General features: G+C 43.7%; 1 protein-coding gene across 2 annotated transcripts in view; it reads left to right on the plus strand.

Annotated features, from left to right (window-relative positions):
* Positions 1–15,310, plus strand: part of RCL1 (RNA terminal phosphate cyclase like 1) — a 54,120-nt gene that overhangs the window by 31,474 nt on the left and 7,336 nt on the right. For both annotated transcript variants that reach the window (XM_077475033.1, XM_077475034.1), the window contains 3 exons: positions 2,442–2,566; positions 6,610–6,735; positions 7,445–7,601. In XM_077475033.1, the coding sequence (XP_077331159.1) occupies positions 2,442–2,566; positions 6,610–6,735; positions 7,445–7,601 (408 nt within the window). The remainder of the gene's footprint in view (positions 1–2,441; positions 2,567–6,609; positions 6,736–7,444; positions 7,602–15,310) is intronic.

Here is a 15,310-nt window from a genome sequence, read left to right on the forward strand (position 1 = left end):
AAAGTCTCCCTCTTTGGGGCATCTCCCACTGACAATCAATAGAACACAAAGTTGTCTTCCTCTTTATCGGTTAAACTAATCGGTTACTTTTCCTTTGTTTCTTCACATCAAGACTCCTGACCCCCTCTTGTTTTGCTTCCAGAGCTGCAGGCAGTCCACAGTTCTGTTTTTCTTAGGCCTTTTAGCGTTTGTTTACTGCATTGCCCCACCTCTCTGTTGGACAGCTTCTTGGACATCCTAAAAGACTTTCTAAATCTCTCAATCTCCCCTTCAGTGTAGCTGCTAGCACTAGCTTGTGATATGAAGTCCAAAAAAATATATATACTATTTTATCTCCGTATATTGTCAAACAGGACTTTCCCTCTAACAATGTCATCTGAAATGCATTGGGTGGGGCCCTTCGGGAGTGACTTTGTCATGCACAGCAAACCATTGCACGAGCAGGAATTAAAGGGGTTGTATACTTTTGTGTTTTTTCACACAGGGGCAACTCAGATCCGACTTCAGGTCACCCCTAGTCGCCTCAAGTCGCGCTACATGTAAAAAATCAATGTAAGTGAATGAGAGCCGTCTTAGTGCACACTACTGAAGTTGCTCTGACTTCAGAAGAGGTTCCTGTACTACTTGTATCCCGAATTCTAGGCGACTGGTACCCATTGATTTCAATGGAAGTCGCCTCCAAGTTGGATCTCCGTCTATATTGAGGCGACTCTCACAGAATTATAAGCTCTTAAGAGGGAACTTCACGCCACATTTATTAAAAAAAAAATCTGGGTTCCCCCTCCGGGAGCATACCAGGCCCTTAGGACTGGTATGGATTTTAAGGGGAACCCCCTACGCCTAAAAAAACGGTGTGGGGTCCCCCCCAGTTCCATACCAGACCCTTATTCGAGCACGAAGGGGGTGGGGACGAGCGAGCCCCCCCCCCCCCCCCCCCCGGACCGTACCAGGCCACGTGCCCTCAACATGGGGGGATTGGTGCTTTTGGGGAAGGGGGGCGCCCTGCGGTCCCCCCAACCCAAAGCACCTCCTCCCCATGTTGATGAGGACAAGGGCCTCTTCCCGACAACCCTGGCCGTTGGTTGTCGGGGTCTGTGGGCGGGGGGCTTATCGCAACCCAGGAGCCCCCTTTACTAAGGGGGCCCCCCACCCCCTACCCATTCACCTGGGGAAAAAATGTCAATAAAAAACACAAGTTTTAAAAGTAATTTATTAATCGGCTCCGGGGGTCTTCCGACGTCGGGGGGGGGGGGGGGGGGGGTCTTCTGACGACTTCTTCGCTCTGTCCATCCTCTTCTCCCGGTGTCCAGCCTCTTCTCCCGGGCTCCTCCGCTGTCTTCTTGGAGCTTTTTTTACTAGCGGTTGAGCCCGGTCTCTTCCATCCTCCTTCCCTCTTCTTTCTTCCCTCTTTTTCCGCTGTACTGGCTTTTGCGACGTGCGTGGCGACTTGTATAGGGCGTGGTCACCGGGTGATGTCACCATGTGACATCACCCAGTGACCACGCCCTATACCTATATAAGTCGCATCGCACAAGCCAGTACAGTGGAAGACGGCGCCGGGTCAACATCAGAAGAGGGAAGGAGGACAGAGGACACCAGGAGAAGAGGCTTAACAGAGCGGAGAAGTCGTCAGAAGACCCCCCCGACGTCGGACGAAGACCCCCGGAGCTGATTAATTACTTTTAAAACTTGTGTTGTGTTTTTTATTGACATTTTTTCCCCAGGTGAATAGGTAGGGGTACGATGTGCCCCTTACTCATTCACATAGTGTGGGGGGCCGGGATCTGGAGGCCCCCTTATTAAAAGGCTTCCGGATTCCGATAAGCCCCCCAGCCCACAGACCCCGACAACCAACGGCCAGGGTTGTCACTCGCTCGTCGTCGTGTCCCCCCCTTTTACTTTTTAATGCAATTTTACACTATGGAAGTGCTCCCTGCCTTTTTGTTTGAGTGGCTTCTGGGCTGGTTGTCTGGAGCTGTGGCAATTCATTGGCTAGCACTACGCTTCATTAACTCTGAAAGCCCTGTTTGATCATATGCTGAGAGAGATGGTAAATGGCTGATTTCTCTTCTACCCACTGGTGTATTGGAACCGATTTGTACATTGTATGATTGCTAGAGGATTTACATTCCACTAGATTCTTTCTTGGACAATTTTCTGTTCTCAGGATTTCTGGGACTTTTTTTTTTATTTTTATGCATTAATTGCTGTTGAGCATATAATAGCACACGTTGGTTATGTTATTGTTTTATGCTGCATGCAGACATGCTGATAGTTAAAGGGTTATACCTGACTGGCCCAAACTTTGTTTGCCGGTCTTCAAACCTCCTGTAGGTGGCAATATAACTCAGATTAAACACTGTCCCTTAATGGATTGTAAGAAAAGGATTTTATGGTGAGTACAAAAGTCATTATTTATTTTTCTTTTTTTTTCTTTCTAGATTGTGAAGAGAGGGATGCCTCCTGGAGGAGGAGGGGAGGTTATCTTTTCCTGTCCAATAAGAAAGGTTCTGAGACCAGTTCTTTTAACAGATCCTGGCAAAATAAAGCGTATCCGAGGAGTAGCGTATCCTTTTTACTTCAGCAACTTCTGAATTTCTCTGCATTCCTATACTATATTGACACATTTTTCTGTATCGCTTCACAGTATTTACATCAGATATTGCGTGTCTTTTAACCACTTTCAGACCGGACCATTTTGCTGGTCAAAGACCAGACCACTTTTTGCGATTCGGCACTGCATCGCTTTAACTGACAATTGCGCGGTCGTGCGATGTGGCTCCCAAACAAAATTGACGTCCTTTTTTTTTTTTTTTTTTTTTTTTTTTTTCCCACAAATAGCTTTCTTTTGGTGGTATTTGATTACCCCTGCGGTTTTTTCTTTTTTGCGCTATAAACAAAAATAGAGCGACAATTTAGAAAAAAACAAAAGCATTATTTTTTACTTTTTGTTATAATATCCCCCAAAAATATATAAAAAAACATTTTTTCCCCTCGGTTTAGGCCGATACATATTCTTCTACATATTTTTGGTTTAAAAAAATTGCAATAAGCGATTGGTTTGCGCAAAAGTTATAGCGTTTACAAAATAGGGATAGTTTTATAGCATTTTTATTAATTTTTTTTTTTTTTTTTTACTAGTAATGGCGGCGATCAGCGATTTTTATTGTGACTGCGACATTGTGGGGGACCCATCGGACATTTTTGACACATTTTTGGGACCATTGTCATTTATACAGTAATCACTGCTATATAAATGCAGTGATTCCTGTGTAAATGACACTGGCAGTGAAGGGGTTAACCAGTGGGTGGCAGTGTAGGGGTTAAGTGTTCCTAGGGATGTGTTACTAACTGTGGGGGGGTTGGGCTTTCATTTAGTGAACACTGATCTCTGCTCCAATCACATGGAGCAGAGATCAGCGTCACTAGTTGCTAGGCAGAATGGAGAAATGTTGTTTACAACGGCATTTCTTCATTCGGCCGCTCCGTGAGACGATCGCGGGGGTGCCCGCGGCGATTGAGTCCGCGGGTCCCGCGACCGGACTCACTGGGGTCCCGACCAGCGCGGGAGCGCGCCGCCGGCGGCGTGCTTCCGATGGCAGGGCGGCAAATTTAAAGGGACGTACATGTATGCCCATTTGCCTGCCCCTGCCATTCTGTCAACGTACATCGTCGTGCGCTGGTCGGCAAGTGGTTAAACCACATCGACATCTAGTTTGGAGAGACATGCAACAGCGGTGTGTTGCAGTTCTGGGGCGTTGAAGGCTAAGTTCACCTATTTCTGGCAGAATTTCCCTTTTCACAATTAATAGAAGCCTATGTTTTTTTTTTTTTTTTCTGCCCAAGTCATGCCAACATGCTTATCTCTCACTTACCTTTTGAATCTTCACCTCTCCGTTCAAAATGTTAAAAAATACATTCTTGATTTCAATGAGCTGCTCCACATGCGGAAAGCACAGCAAAGTAGCTCATGGGGCAATTTTGACACGTTAGGGTTTGTACATTTTTTACTACACATTTGTCGTGCATTTTTGTACTCAAGTGTTTGAGGTACTGTTAACCATTAATGGCATGCAAAGCACTACTAGTTCATTTTAGGTTTATCAAGGCAGCCATACACAATGCAGTTCAGTTGTATAATCGTACAATCTCCTTTAGCTTTACCAAAACTATATAATAGGAGGACAATTCAGACAAGCCCTTGAATTACATAGTTGCTGGTGGTAGATCTAAAGGGGATTGTACAATCAGATTGCATAGTGTATGGTGAACTTTACAGATTTCTAGGGACACTTCTCCTGTTTTCAGTACTACAGCTCTGCTCCACATGGGTTGTTATGTAATCGTTCAGTTCCCGCACACTCTCTGCCAGATGAATTATCTATACAAGATGAAGTTGACATACAAAATGATCAATCAGTGGAGTGTATAGAGAGAACAGTGCTCACTGACATTGCCTTCATTGGAAAAGCATGAAACTGCAGAGGTGGGCGGGAGCAATCTCCTGGAGGGGAAGGGCAGGTGCATGGTTGTAAAGGAAGTCAGCTGCTGAACTACTTCCTTAGTTCACAAACGTTTTTACATCCCAAATACCAGGACGAATAGCATGAATTAAAGGAGAGGTTTTCAGTAGAAGACACTGAAGGATGAGGTAACGCCTGCTCTAGAAGATGGATTTTCTTTTCTGCAGCAGAGGTACATTTATGGTTTATTGGTACATAGGGAAGAAAAAAAAGTGCATTGGGCCTTTAAATACAAACCTTTCCTTTGACATAGTTTTTGGATGAACACTAGTGAGTCTAATGCCGTGTACACACGATCGGACTTCTCGTCAGAAAAAGCTCTGGTGGTTTTCCCGACGGAATTCCGCTCAAACTGTCTTGCCTACACACGGTCACACCAAATTCCGACCGCCAAGAACGCGGTGACGTATGACACGTACGACGGGACTAGAAAAGAAGTTCAATACCTAGTAGCCAATAGCTTCCATCTCGTAGTGTCGGAATTGCATACACACGCTTGGAATTTCCGATAGCATGTTCTCAATTTTCTTGACTGAAAAACTTTCTATCAATTTTTTGCTGGCGGAAATTCGGCCAGCTAAATTCTGATTGAGCCTACACGCGGTCGCATTTTCCAGTGAAAAGCTCTCATCGGTCTTTTGCTGGCCGAAATTTCCGATCGTGTATACGCGGCATTACACTGCTAACTGATCTTTTTGCAGCCCCCTTCCCCCCCCCCCCCCCCCTTAACATTTTTCTTTTTATTTTATAGTTCCTGATGTCTCTCGATGCATTGTTCACTCTCAACTCTGCCTATGGGCTCTTCCCTTTGGAAGCATGCACAGAATATATGGGTTTCATGCAATACATTGATGCACACACTATGTGAGGGGGCACTATTATTGATGTAACTCTGGTTTTCAGTTTACACTATGTTCGAGTTAGACATACATGGTCTTCTCTCGGTTTTGCTTCTGTGCCTCCTTTTTTTTTTTTTTTTTTTTTTTTTTTTATAATGTTTCTTTTTCTTCTTCTGTCCGTTTCTCCACTCTGTCCAATCTTTTCTGTGTTCTACTCGCTAATGCCACGTACACACGATCAGACTTTTTTTTTTTTTTTCTTCATCGTAAAGTCCGACGGACTTGGAAAGTTTTGTCCGCCGGACCTGGCTTTCAGCGGACAATACGTTCGTCAGTTTGCTAGTCCCGCGGACTAAGAATGACGCATGCTCTGAAACAAGTACGAGAAGGAAGCTATTGGATACTGGCTATTGAGCTGCCTTTTTCTAGACCCGTCGTACATGCTGTACGTCATCGCGTTAGAAATCGCCGGAATTTCGGAGCATCCATGTGTGGCCAAGTCCGTTCGTTATAAAGTCCGGCGGATTGTTTGCCGGACCAATTCCGCCGGACAATACAAGTACAATAAAAAAAGTTGATCCTACCAGAAAGCCATTGTCCTTTTTTAACTCCTTTGCAAAGAATGAACTCTGCAGTAGTTATATGCCTTTCTGGTTCTCTATGGGCTACAGGACTCCTCACCATATGTTAGAGAGGGTGTTATGTAGTCCTAAAAGGCATACTGTCTTAGAGTGACAGTGCGTCTCCTCCATAGATATAGTTTGGTGAATGAGTGTTGCCACAGTAATGATACTGGCAGGACCACCAGGTGAGGATAAAAAGTAAAAGAAGGGGGGATACATTTGTGCAGCTACTATGTCTGATTGGTAACCAGCAAAGTTTGATTCTCTATACATTAACTCAAGAACAAAAATAAACTTTTTATAAAGATGTGTTTTATCATTTTAAAGCTTGTGGGTTAAATACTGTTCATTGCATAGTCTACAAATATGTGAGCGATGAATAAAGCTTTCTTTCCTACAACCAATGACTGCTATAATTTAAATTCCCTCTTGGGTGGGGATGGACATCTCCGATTTATTTTCCTGCTTGAAGTAATAACGACACATTAAAGCATTGTCTTGTTATGTGAGCAGCTGTGTGTTTTGGAGACCTTAGTTGTGTGTGGTGATCCTTCTTTTTTTGTATTTTTAATTTAATTTTTTTTTTTTTGTGCTGTTGCTGGCTCCTTAACCCTTGACCAACAGATATTCAGTTCGAGTCTCTCCACAAATTGGCAACCGAATTGTGGAATCGGCTAGAAGTATTCTAAATAGATTTCTTCCAGATATTTATATACACACAGATCATCTGAAAGGGACTCATTCTGGGAAGTAAGAATTAAAGAATATATTCTTGTTGTAAACATCAGGACCAAAAGATACTTTTCATTAGAATCAATGTTTTTTGTTATGAGTAACACATTTACACTGCAGTTGGAACAATATGGCATAACTGGGAATTTTACACAATAAATACCAAAATGGTTAGGGATTTTCAATATGCCTATTGTGGTGGTTGTGTTTTTTTTTTTTTTTTTTTTTTTTTTTCTATAAAACTACCTAGGTGATGGCTTTAGGCCGGGTTCACACCGCTGCGATGCGGGAACGCCGCGAATCCGCGGCGTTTTCCCGCATCGCATTACTCCCGCCGGCAGTTCACACTGCCCTATGCGGACAGCTGGGAGTGTCAATGATATGTTAATGACGCCCCCAGATCCGTCCGCATATCGCAGTGCGATCTGCCGACTCGCACAGGAATCTGATCGCATGGTGTGAACCCCCATGCGATCCGATTCTGTTGCGGACCAAAAAAAGGGTCCCATGCGAGTTTGCTGCGGGAGCGATGCGAATTCAGCCATACTATCTGTATGGCTGTACTCGCATCGCTACGGAGATCGGATGTGATTTGCGGTGCGAATCACATCCGGATCTCCCCCCGCAGCAGTGTGAACCCAGCCTGAAAGCTTATGTTGTATCACTTCTAAACTGTAAGCTTAGTATATCTCTAAAGAAACCTGTCAAAGTTGTCTTTCATTTCCAGGTCTCCTGGCTTTGGTTTAACACTAGTGGCAGAAACAACTGAAGGATACTTCCTAAGTGCTGAACTTGCGTCCAACCCTCAGGGGCAGGGTTCTGTTGTGCTACCTGAAGATCTGGGGAAGAACTGCGCTAAGCTTCTCTTGGAAGAAGTATACAGAGTAAGTAGATTTAGTGGTCTCCTAGGATTCCATGTTCTTTCATGCTGAGAACTTTTGAGATTTGGTCTGCCATGTTTTAAAGGAGAAGTTCACTTTTATTTTTTCTTCTAAATTCCAGCTCCCATATGTAGCAATATAGTATTCATGTGCTTTTTATTTTTTTTTATTTATTTTTTTCTCTTGTAAAAATATCAAAGCTTTCCATAAAATTTACAGACACATGCGTTTGGAAACGTGGATGGAGGGCAGTAAGATATCTATTGCTTTGGTCTTGCTTCCCTACAGACTTTAGGTCATGACACAGGAAGGAGTTGACCAGCTGACCTCATTAGCAAACACCCTGCATAATCCACCCACCCAGCTGCACGTTTTTTTAAATGAAATGCAGTCAGTGACCACCCTTCTCACTAAATACACAATCTGATTGCATAGTGTATGACCATGTTCATACAAGTACGAGTGGACAGAAACACTCAGCTGTTAAGCCCCCTATTCACAACTCTGTATAGTGGGAACTCGCATTCCCACATGCATTTGTTTTTTTTTTGTTTTTTTTTTGTTTAGCGATGGGGGGAGGCATTTTAGAGCATTTTCACTCATCACACAGGGCAGCCCATCCACCTGAATGAGATGCCTTACACACAGCAATCGCTCCAAAGAAGCTTCAAAACTTTTTTTTTTTATTTATTTTTTGTGAGTGGATTTTGCTGTGCTTTTACTGCAAGTTTTTTTTTTTTTTGTTTTTTTCTTTCTAGTGCAGCGCATTTCTGAAATGCAAGGAAATGCACAGATGTGAGTGGGGCCTCATTGTTCTTGTGTTAACGCAAAATTTCATTTTTAGGTTTATAAACATGGCTATACGATATTAAACGTTACAATTTGATTGTACAATCTCCTTTAGATCTGCCATCCATTATGTAGTGCAAGGGCCTGCCTAATTGGATATAGAGTGATTGGCCAGATAGGCATTTCCTCCAATTATTATATAAATTTGGTAAATCTAAAGAAGATTTACAATCGGATTGTATAGCGTATGGCCATCTTTATACACCTAAAATTACTGGTTGCGCTTTCAGTGCCATTAACGGCACATCAAACACAGAAGCAAACGCACATGTTGCCATGTGAAAAAACGAGCGGCAAACGCTGCAAAACACGCAGTAAAAAAAAACCATAACTCTAAAATGTCCCATAAGCCACATATAGCACAACCCAAAAGAGCCACAAAATGTGCACTCCCACTATGCTAGATGTGAATGGGGCCTGAAAGTGAAATTGGCGTGTTAACACAAGAACAATGAGGCTCCATCCACATCTGTGCATTTCAGAAATGTGCAGGGCCAAAAATTGCAGTAAAAAATGCACCAAGCATTCAAAAAAAAAAAAAAATTCTGAAGTTTCTTTGGGGCAATTTGCTGTGTAGGGGAACCCATTCAGGTGGATGAGCTACCCTATTTGTGATGAGCTCCAAAACGCCCCCTCGCTAAGAAAAAACTGGGAACGTCATATGACGGCGTCCCAGAAGGGCCGCTCTCGCGTGCCCGTGCCGTGTCCTAACGCGTCCGGCTCTTTAACCATGTGATCGGCTGTGTCCAATTACAGCTGGTCACATGTAAACAAGGAAGTGGCAGTAATCGTCTCTCCTCGCCTCATACTGACAGTGTGAGGAGAGGAGAGCTGATCAGTGGCATCTCCTCACAGGGGGGCACCTAGGAATTTAATCGGGGCACTGATCATCAGTGCCCTGACTACAATAGTGCAATACAGTGTCACCAATCGGTGCCCACCAATGCCAGCTACCAGTGGCAGCAATCACTGCCCACAAGTGCCACCAATCGGTGCCCATTAGCGATGCCTGTCAGTCCTGGCTATCGGTGCTGCCCATCAGCAGTGCCCATCCGTACCGCCTACCAGTGCCCGTAAGTGCGCCATATTAGTGCCGCCTCATCAATACCCACCAGTTCAGCCTATCAGTGCCTGTCAGTGCTGCCTCATCAGCGAAGGCCAAAAATTACTTGGTTACAAAATTTACTGACAGAAAAAAAAACTTTTTTCGGGTTTTATTTTTTTTAAATAACCCCAGTAGTGATTAAATACCACCAAATAAAGCTCTGTGTGTGAAGAAAATGATAAATTTGTTTGGGTACAGTGTGGCACGACCGTGCAATTGTTGCATTTTGACTGACAGTGCTGAAAGCTGAAAAATGGCTTGGGCAGGAAGGGGCAAGTGGTTAAAGGGTCTTCCTTCTGAGGTGTCTTAATACTACACCCAAGTATTTTTTGTGGCTAGTAAATGTCTTCAAAAAAGAGGAATGGGACCAACACTACAGGGAAGGGCACACCTATGTCATCAGTTCCTTGCCGTATACCTAGTGTTGTATCGCCTGTAGGACCAGAGGCTTTCAGGCAATCTGAGCTGCTGCGCCTATCTGGAATTGTGCCTACAGTCAACGCTGCTGCTTCGCCCTTTATCACGAAGGACGAACTGTCATTGGCCCTAGCTGGGTTAGAGCACCGGATTTCTTTCAGGATTTCCTCCACCCTGCAGGGTGACAAAAAAGCATAACAGATCCCCCTCCCTCGAGCCTCCTAGTTTGGGGCAGGAATGGGTTAAGGATGGGCAAGAGCTAAAAGCTCAGGATTCTGTGGAGGGGCTGGCAGATCAGTCTGCTTCCAAGCAATCTGGACAACATATCCAGTTGATGTCTGCCTCTCAGTCAGAGGCTTTTCATCCTGACTGACTGAAATGGTTTGTTCTGCCTTTAAGTTGCCTCTTGCGATCCCTGAGGCCTCTTCGGGCTGCACAGGCTTTCCCCCTACACCTCCTGCTGGAACAGACGGTGTATGTTGATTTGGAACATCCCGACAGGACTTTGTTCCTCTTAAGAGGTTTTCCCTTTTTATAACCCCTGGATGAAAATTTTGTTAAAGGGAGCATGCCAGCTGTAGATGCGGCAGTCTCTTCCTTAAACAAGAACTTAAATTGTCCTGTAGATAACGCACAGGGCTTGAAAGACCCTGTTGACAAGAAATTAGAGACATTAAGGGCTTCCTTTTCTTTAGCCAGTTCAGATATTCAGCCAGCTGTTGCAGTAATTGGTATCTGCCAGTCTAAAGGATCAGGTCAAATGGCCTGATAGGCCTAACCAGGAGGATGATCTGCCTGAAAATAAGAGATTCCTCAAGCGCTGTGTTTTACTGTTAACGCCTTTTAAAAAGCTTCAATACAGCAGGTTTCTCATTGTCTCTCCTTGTCTGTACATATGTGCACTTTTGCGCAAAGATTTCCGCAGTGAAGGGTTCTGTTCTTCCTGTGAAGAAAAGCACCAGGCATCCCTCGTTTAAAACTTTAGGGACTGCTTCCTCAAATGTCTCAGCGCCTAGGCAATTCCTCCACCAGCAGGGTGCTAGGGCAAGCTGCAGGGCCAGAAAAAGCCCTGGGTCCAAAATTCTTCTAAACCCAGCACCAAGCCCTCCTTTTGAGGGGACACCCCCACTCTATTGGGTGGGGGGAAGGCTGCTGCACTTTTCAGGCATTTTGAAGAACAATAATTCAGGACGAGTGGGTCGCCTCAATTCTATCCTGCGGTTACAAGCTGGAGTTGCAGGGGTTCACCCTCAGATTTTTAAGATCCAGAGTTCCCTTGGATCCTTCAAAAAGACTTCTTGCTTCAAGCACTACATTTAGTGCATCAAGGAGTGATTGTACAGTTTCCTGTATCCGAAAGAGCAAACCTGTTTTACGGTTTAAAAACCAAACTGGGTCACAAGGCCCATTTTTGGACCTTAGATCCCTGAACCAGTATCTACCGCTCAGTTGTAGCCTTGCTCCAGATGGCTGCCGTATAAGGTCTAATGGCTATTGTTTGGTAGGGTGTCTCCTCCCCATCAAGGCTATTGCTCTGGGACGTCCCAGCAGGTAATAAATATTAGCCTAACTCTGTGTCCCATGAGGTATGAAAAAGAGAAAATAGTATTTTTTTTCGCATACTTACCTGGTAAATCCCTTTTCTTTGAGTATATCATGGGACAGAGGTCCTTCCCCCCCTCCTTTTGAGGATTCAATGCTCCTTTGAGGATTCAGTGCTTGCTACAAAACTGAAGTACTTCCTGTATGGGAGGGGTTATATAGGAATCACTTCCTGTCTAAAGAGCATGGATCTACCCGTGTCCATTCACCTGGAGATGAAGTACAACCCAGCAGGTAATGAATATTAGCCCAACTTTGTGTCCCATGATGTACTCAAAAGGATTTTACCGGCAAGTATGATGAAAAAAAATCCTATTTTAATTTATCAATTTACAAAATGCGAAGTGAGCAAACAGAAGGAAAATCAAATTTAATATTTGGGGTGATTATAATTTTGGCGTCAAACAAGCATCTATTCTTACACTTGCTCACTTTGTACACTTCCACGCAATCAGGGATTTTGTAGTATTAAACAGGTGTATGATTAACCAAGCAGGTGCTAATGATTAATTTCATATGTAGGTTGAAACCATCATTAACTAAAACAAACTGACAAAAAACTGGGTAAGGGACAGCCAAACTGTTACTAAGGTGAGGTTGTGGAAGATCAGTTCATGTCACAGGTCATACACCTGGCAAGACAGAGCACAGCAATAAGGCATTATGCATCAACAAGGTCTCTACTAGGCAAAGGTTTCAAGATGTGCTGCTCCAGCTCTTTTAAAGAAGCACAAAAACTGGCAGTGTTGAGGAAGTGTAATGCAGCAGATGAAAGACGCATCATGCTTGCTGCCCTTTTACATCAGAAGATGTCCAGCAGCGCCATCATAGAACTGGTGGAAACCAGTGGGACCCAGGTACACCCATCTACTGCCCAGAGAAGTCTGGCCAGAAGTGGTCTTCATGGAATGAAATGCAGCAATACCTCCAACCTGGAAACAAGGCTAAATGACTCAACTATGCATAAAAACTTAGGAAACTGGGGTGCAGAAAAAATGGCACCAGGTTCTCTGGACTGGATGGGTCAACATTTTTTATTTTTATTTACATATTTGGCTGTAGCACAGGGCAGTTGGTTCTCAAAGGGCTGGAGAACAGTACAGTAATGAGTGTCTGCAGGCAACAGACACATGGTTCCTTGCAAGCTGGGACTGCATTTCTGCAAATGCATTTGGAGATTTGGTCCGGATTAACGGGCTCCTCAATGCTGGGAAATACAGGCTGATACTTTTCCATTGTGCCATACATCAGGAAGGAATGTAATTGGCCCCAAATTTATTCTGCAGCAGTATAATGATCCCAAACATTCAGCCAATGTCATTAAGAACTATCTTCAGTGTAAAGAACAAGAAGTAGTCCTAGAAGTGATGGTTTGGCTCCAACAGACCCCCGATCTCAACATAGAGTCTGGGATTACATGAAGAGACAGGATTTGAGGCAGCATGTATCCATAGAAAATCTGTTCATTCTCAAGATGTTTGGAACAATATACCTGCCATAGTTCCTTCAAAAACTGTGTAAAAGGATTGATGCCGTTTTGAAGGAAAAGGGTGGTCATACTTCAATGATCATAAAACTATCTCTCGCACACAAACCATTCTTTTTCTTTTCTTACATGAAAGTAGTATGTTTAGGTTTTAAGTCAATATGTGTTTTATAGTTTGCCCTATTCATGTAAGAATAAAAAAAAAAAAAAAAAAAAAAAATATATATACACTTTCACTGATCTAAATGCTACATTTGCCTGTGCAGATAATACCAGGATTGCTTTTTAGCAGATCTGGGCAATGGTTGTGTTTTTCAGCCTTGTGCAGTGGGGAGGAGCTAGCAGAGTAATGCTAAACTAAATGTGTACTGGCTGGTCTTGGAAACGCTCCCTGTATTACTTTCCAGATGTCAGCGTTTGCTTGGCTTTCTATACTCGTGTCAATTGCAAGGCTTTGTTTATCCGGCTTTATTCCTGTAAGTTTGCCATGGTTTTTAGTCCAGCATTTGGTTGGTTTGTTTTAGTTCTCTTATTACCACAGCTCTTAAAAATAATTTACAATCTAGACGTGCTTGAATATGTAGGTGTAATAATTGGATGCAATATTAAATGTGATATTAGAAAAAGTCTTGCCCACACAGTTTGACGTTTACATTAATTCTCTAGCCTGCACTAGAATCATTATCGCTGCCCTTTTGCAGCCCCATAGGGTAGATTTGAAGGAATTTGTCATTAAGTCATGCAAAGATTAGCGTGTATTTAAATCTAGCAACAGACTTCTCTTATTTGCACAGTTTTAGGCCCCTTGGAGTCTGCCTGCTCATCTGAGAATCTGTCCGCTGATCCCTGGTGAGCAGGTAGGTGGCTGGGCCATGTCCACTCTGCTTATGCAGAGACGGACACAGCCTGCTCTTCTCTATGGATGTCCAACTCCATTTTATAGATGGACCGTGACCTGGAAAATCTATGTGTGCCCCTCAGGCTTGATAGGGAGGGGGTATTTAGATAATGCATCCACAGCTACTGCTAGGGTGCTGATGGGATGGAGCCTGTCCTGGCTCCTGCAAGAGTTCAAGGAAAGAAGAGAAACCTCTGGAATTTGCACATCTATGACCCCCCATGACTAAGCTTCAGGGGCGGAGTGAAACGTGTTGGAAGCGCAGCCTGGTCATAGTTCAGCCTGAGGTTGCCGCTCTATTCATTTCTGTAGGACATAGATGTGCGGCTTCCAGGGGGGTTCTCTTCTTTCCTTGAATGTAAATGGACTGCCTGTTCATTTATACCCGATTTGCCTTCTGATTCACCGGACGGATGGGGAACAGATTCCCATCTCTCTGTTTTTAGCCCATAAGATCGGATGTTGGCAAGTGTCAGCGGACACGTTTGTTAACACCCTCTGCTCCATAGAGGAGAATGGAGGGTCCTATCGGTCCGCTAGTATGAAAGTGGTCTTACTGTGTTAATATTTACTACTTGCTTACTGGGCACTTAAACCCACTTCCTGCTCAGACGAATTTTCCGCTTTCAGCGCTGTCACTCTTTGAATGACAATTGCGATACAGTGTACCCAAATTAAATTATCATTTAAAAAAAAAAAAAAAATTCACACAGATAAAGCTTTCTTTTGGTGGTATTTAATTGCTGCTGAGTTTTGAATTTTTTTTACCCCTCACGTTGACAGCATGAGGGAAAAAATATACAGATTGCCAAGCTTCTGTTTAAATCAGGTGATCAGCATCATTGGCTGACAGCTGATCACGTGGTAAGGGGCTGGGATCAACTCCTTACTCTGATCAATCGAGTCTCGGTGATCAGAGCGCCACGCTTGACCTGCCCATTAAGGCCTGCCCTGCAGCTGTCTTTCGGCTATAGCGCGGGTGGCAAGTAGTTAAATATAGTATTGAAAGTGTTTTGTTACAAGTCCAAAATTTAATCCTACCAGAACTTTTTGTAAGCTGATAATTTCATGGTCTCTGTTCTTCTGTGACAGTGTGCATCCAAATCGCGCCAGTCCATGCAAAATGTATTGCGTTTTCCCGTGCATTGCTGCAAAATGATAGTGTGAACTTTTACAATTGCTTTAACTCCCCAGCATATACCAGGAACTAAAATGTTTTTCAGATATTTAATCCTTTAAGATAAACGCATCCAAGTAGATCATATAGTGTTTAGGTGCACTTATGACACGTTAGTGTTACTAAACCCAGGACCCTGTATTCATTATGTGGTCTCCCATAGTACACAGAACATGGA

Source organism: Lithobates pipiens, unplaced genomic scaffold (genome assembly GCF_037356315.1).
Source record: "Lithobates pipiens isolate NorthernLeopardFrog02 unplaced genomic scaffold, aLitPip1_a1.2 Scaffold_13, whole genome shotgun sequence".
NCBI classification, from domain to species: Eukaryota; Metazoa; Chordata; class Amphibia; order Anura; family Ranidae; genus Lithobates; species Lithobates pipiens.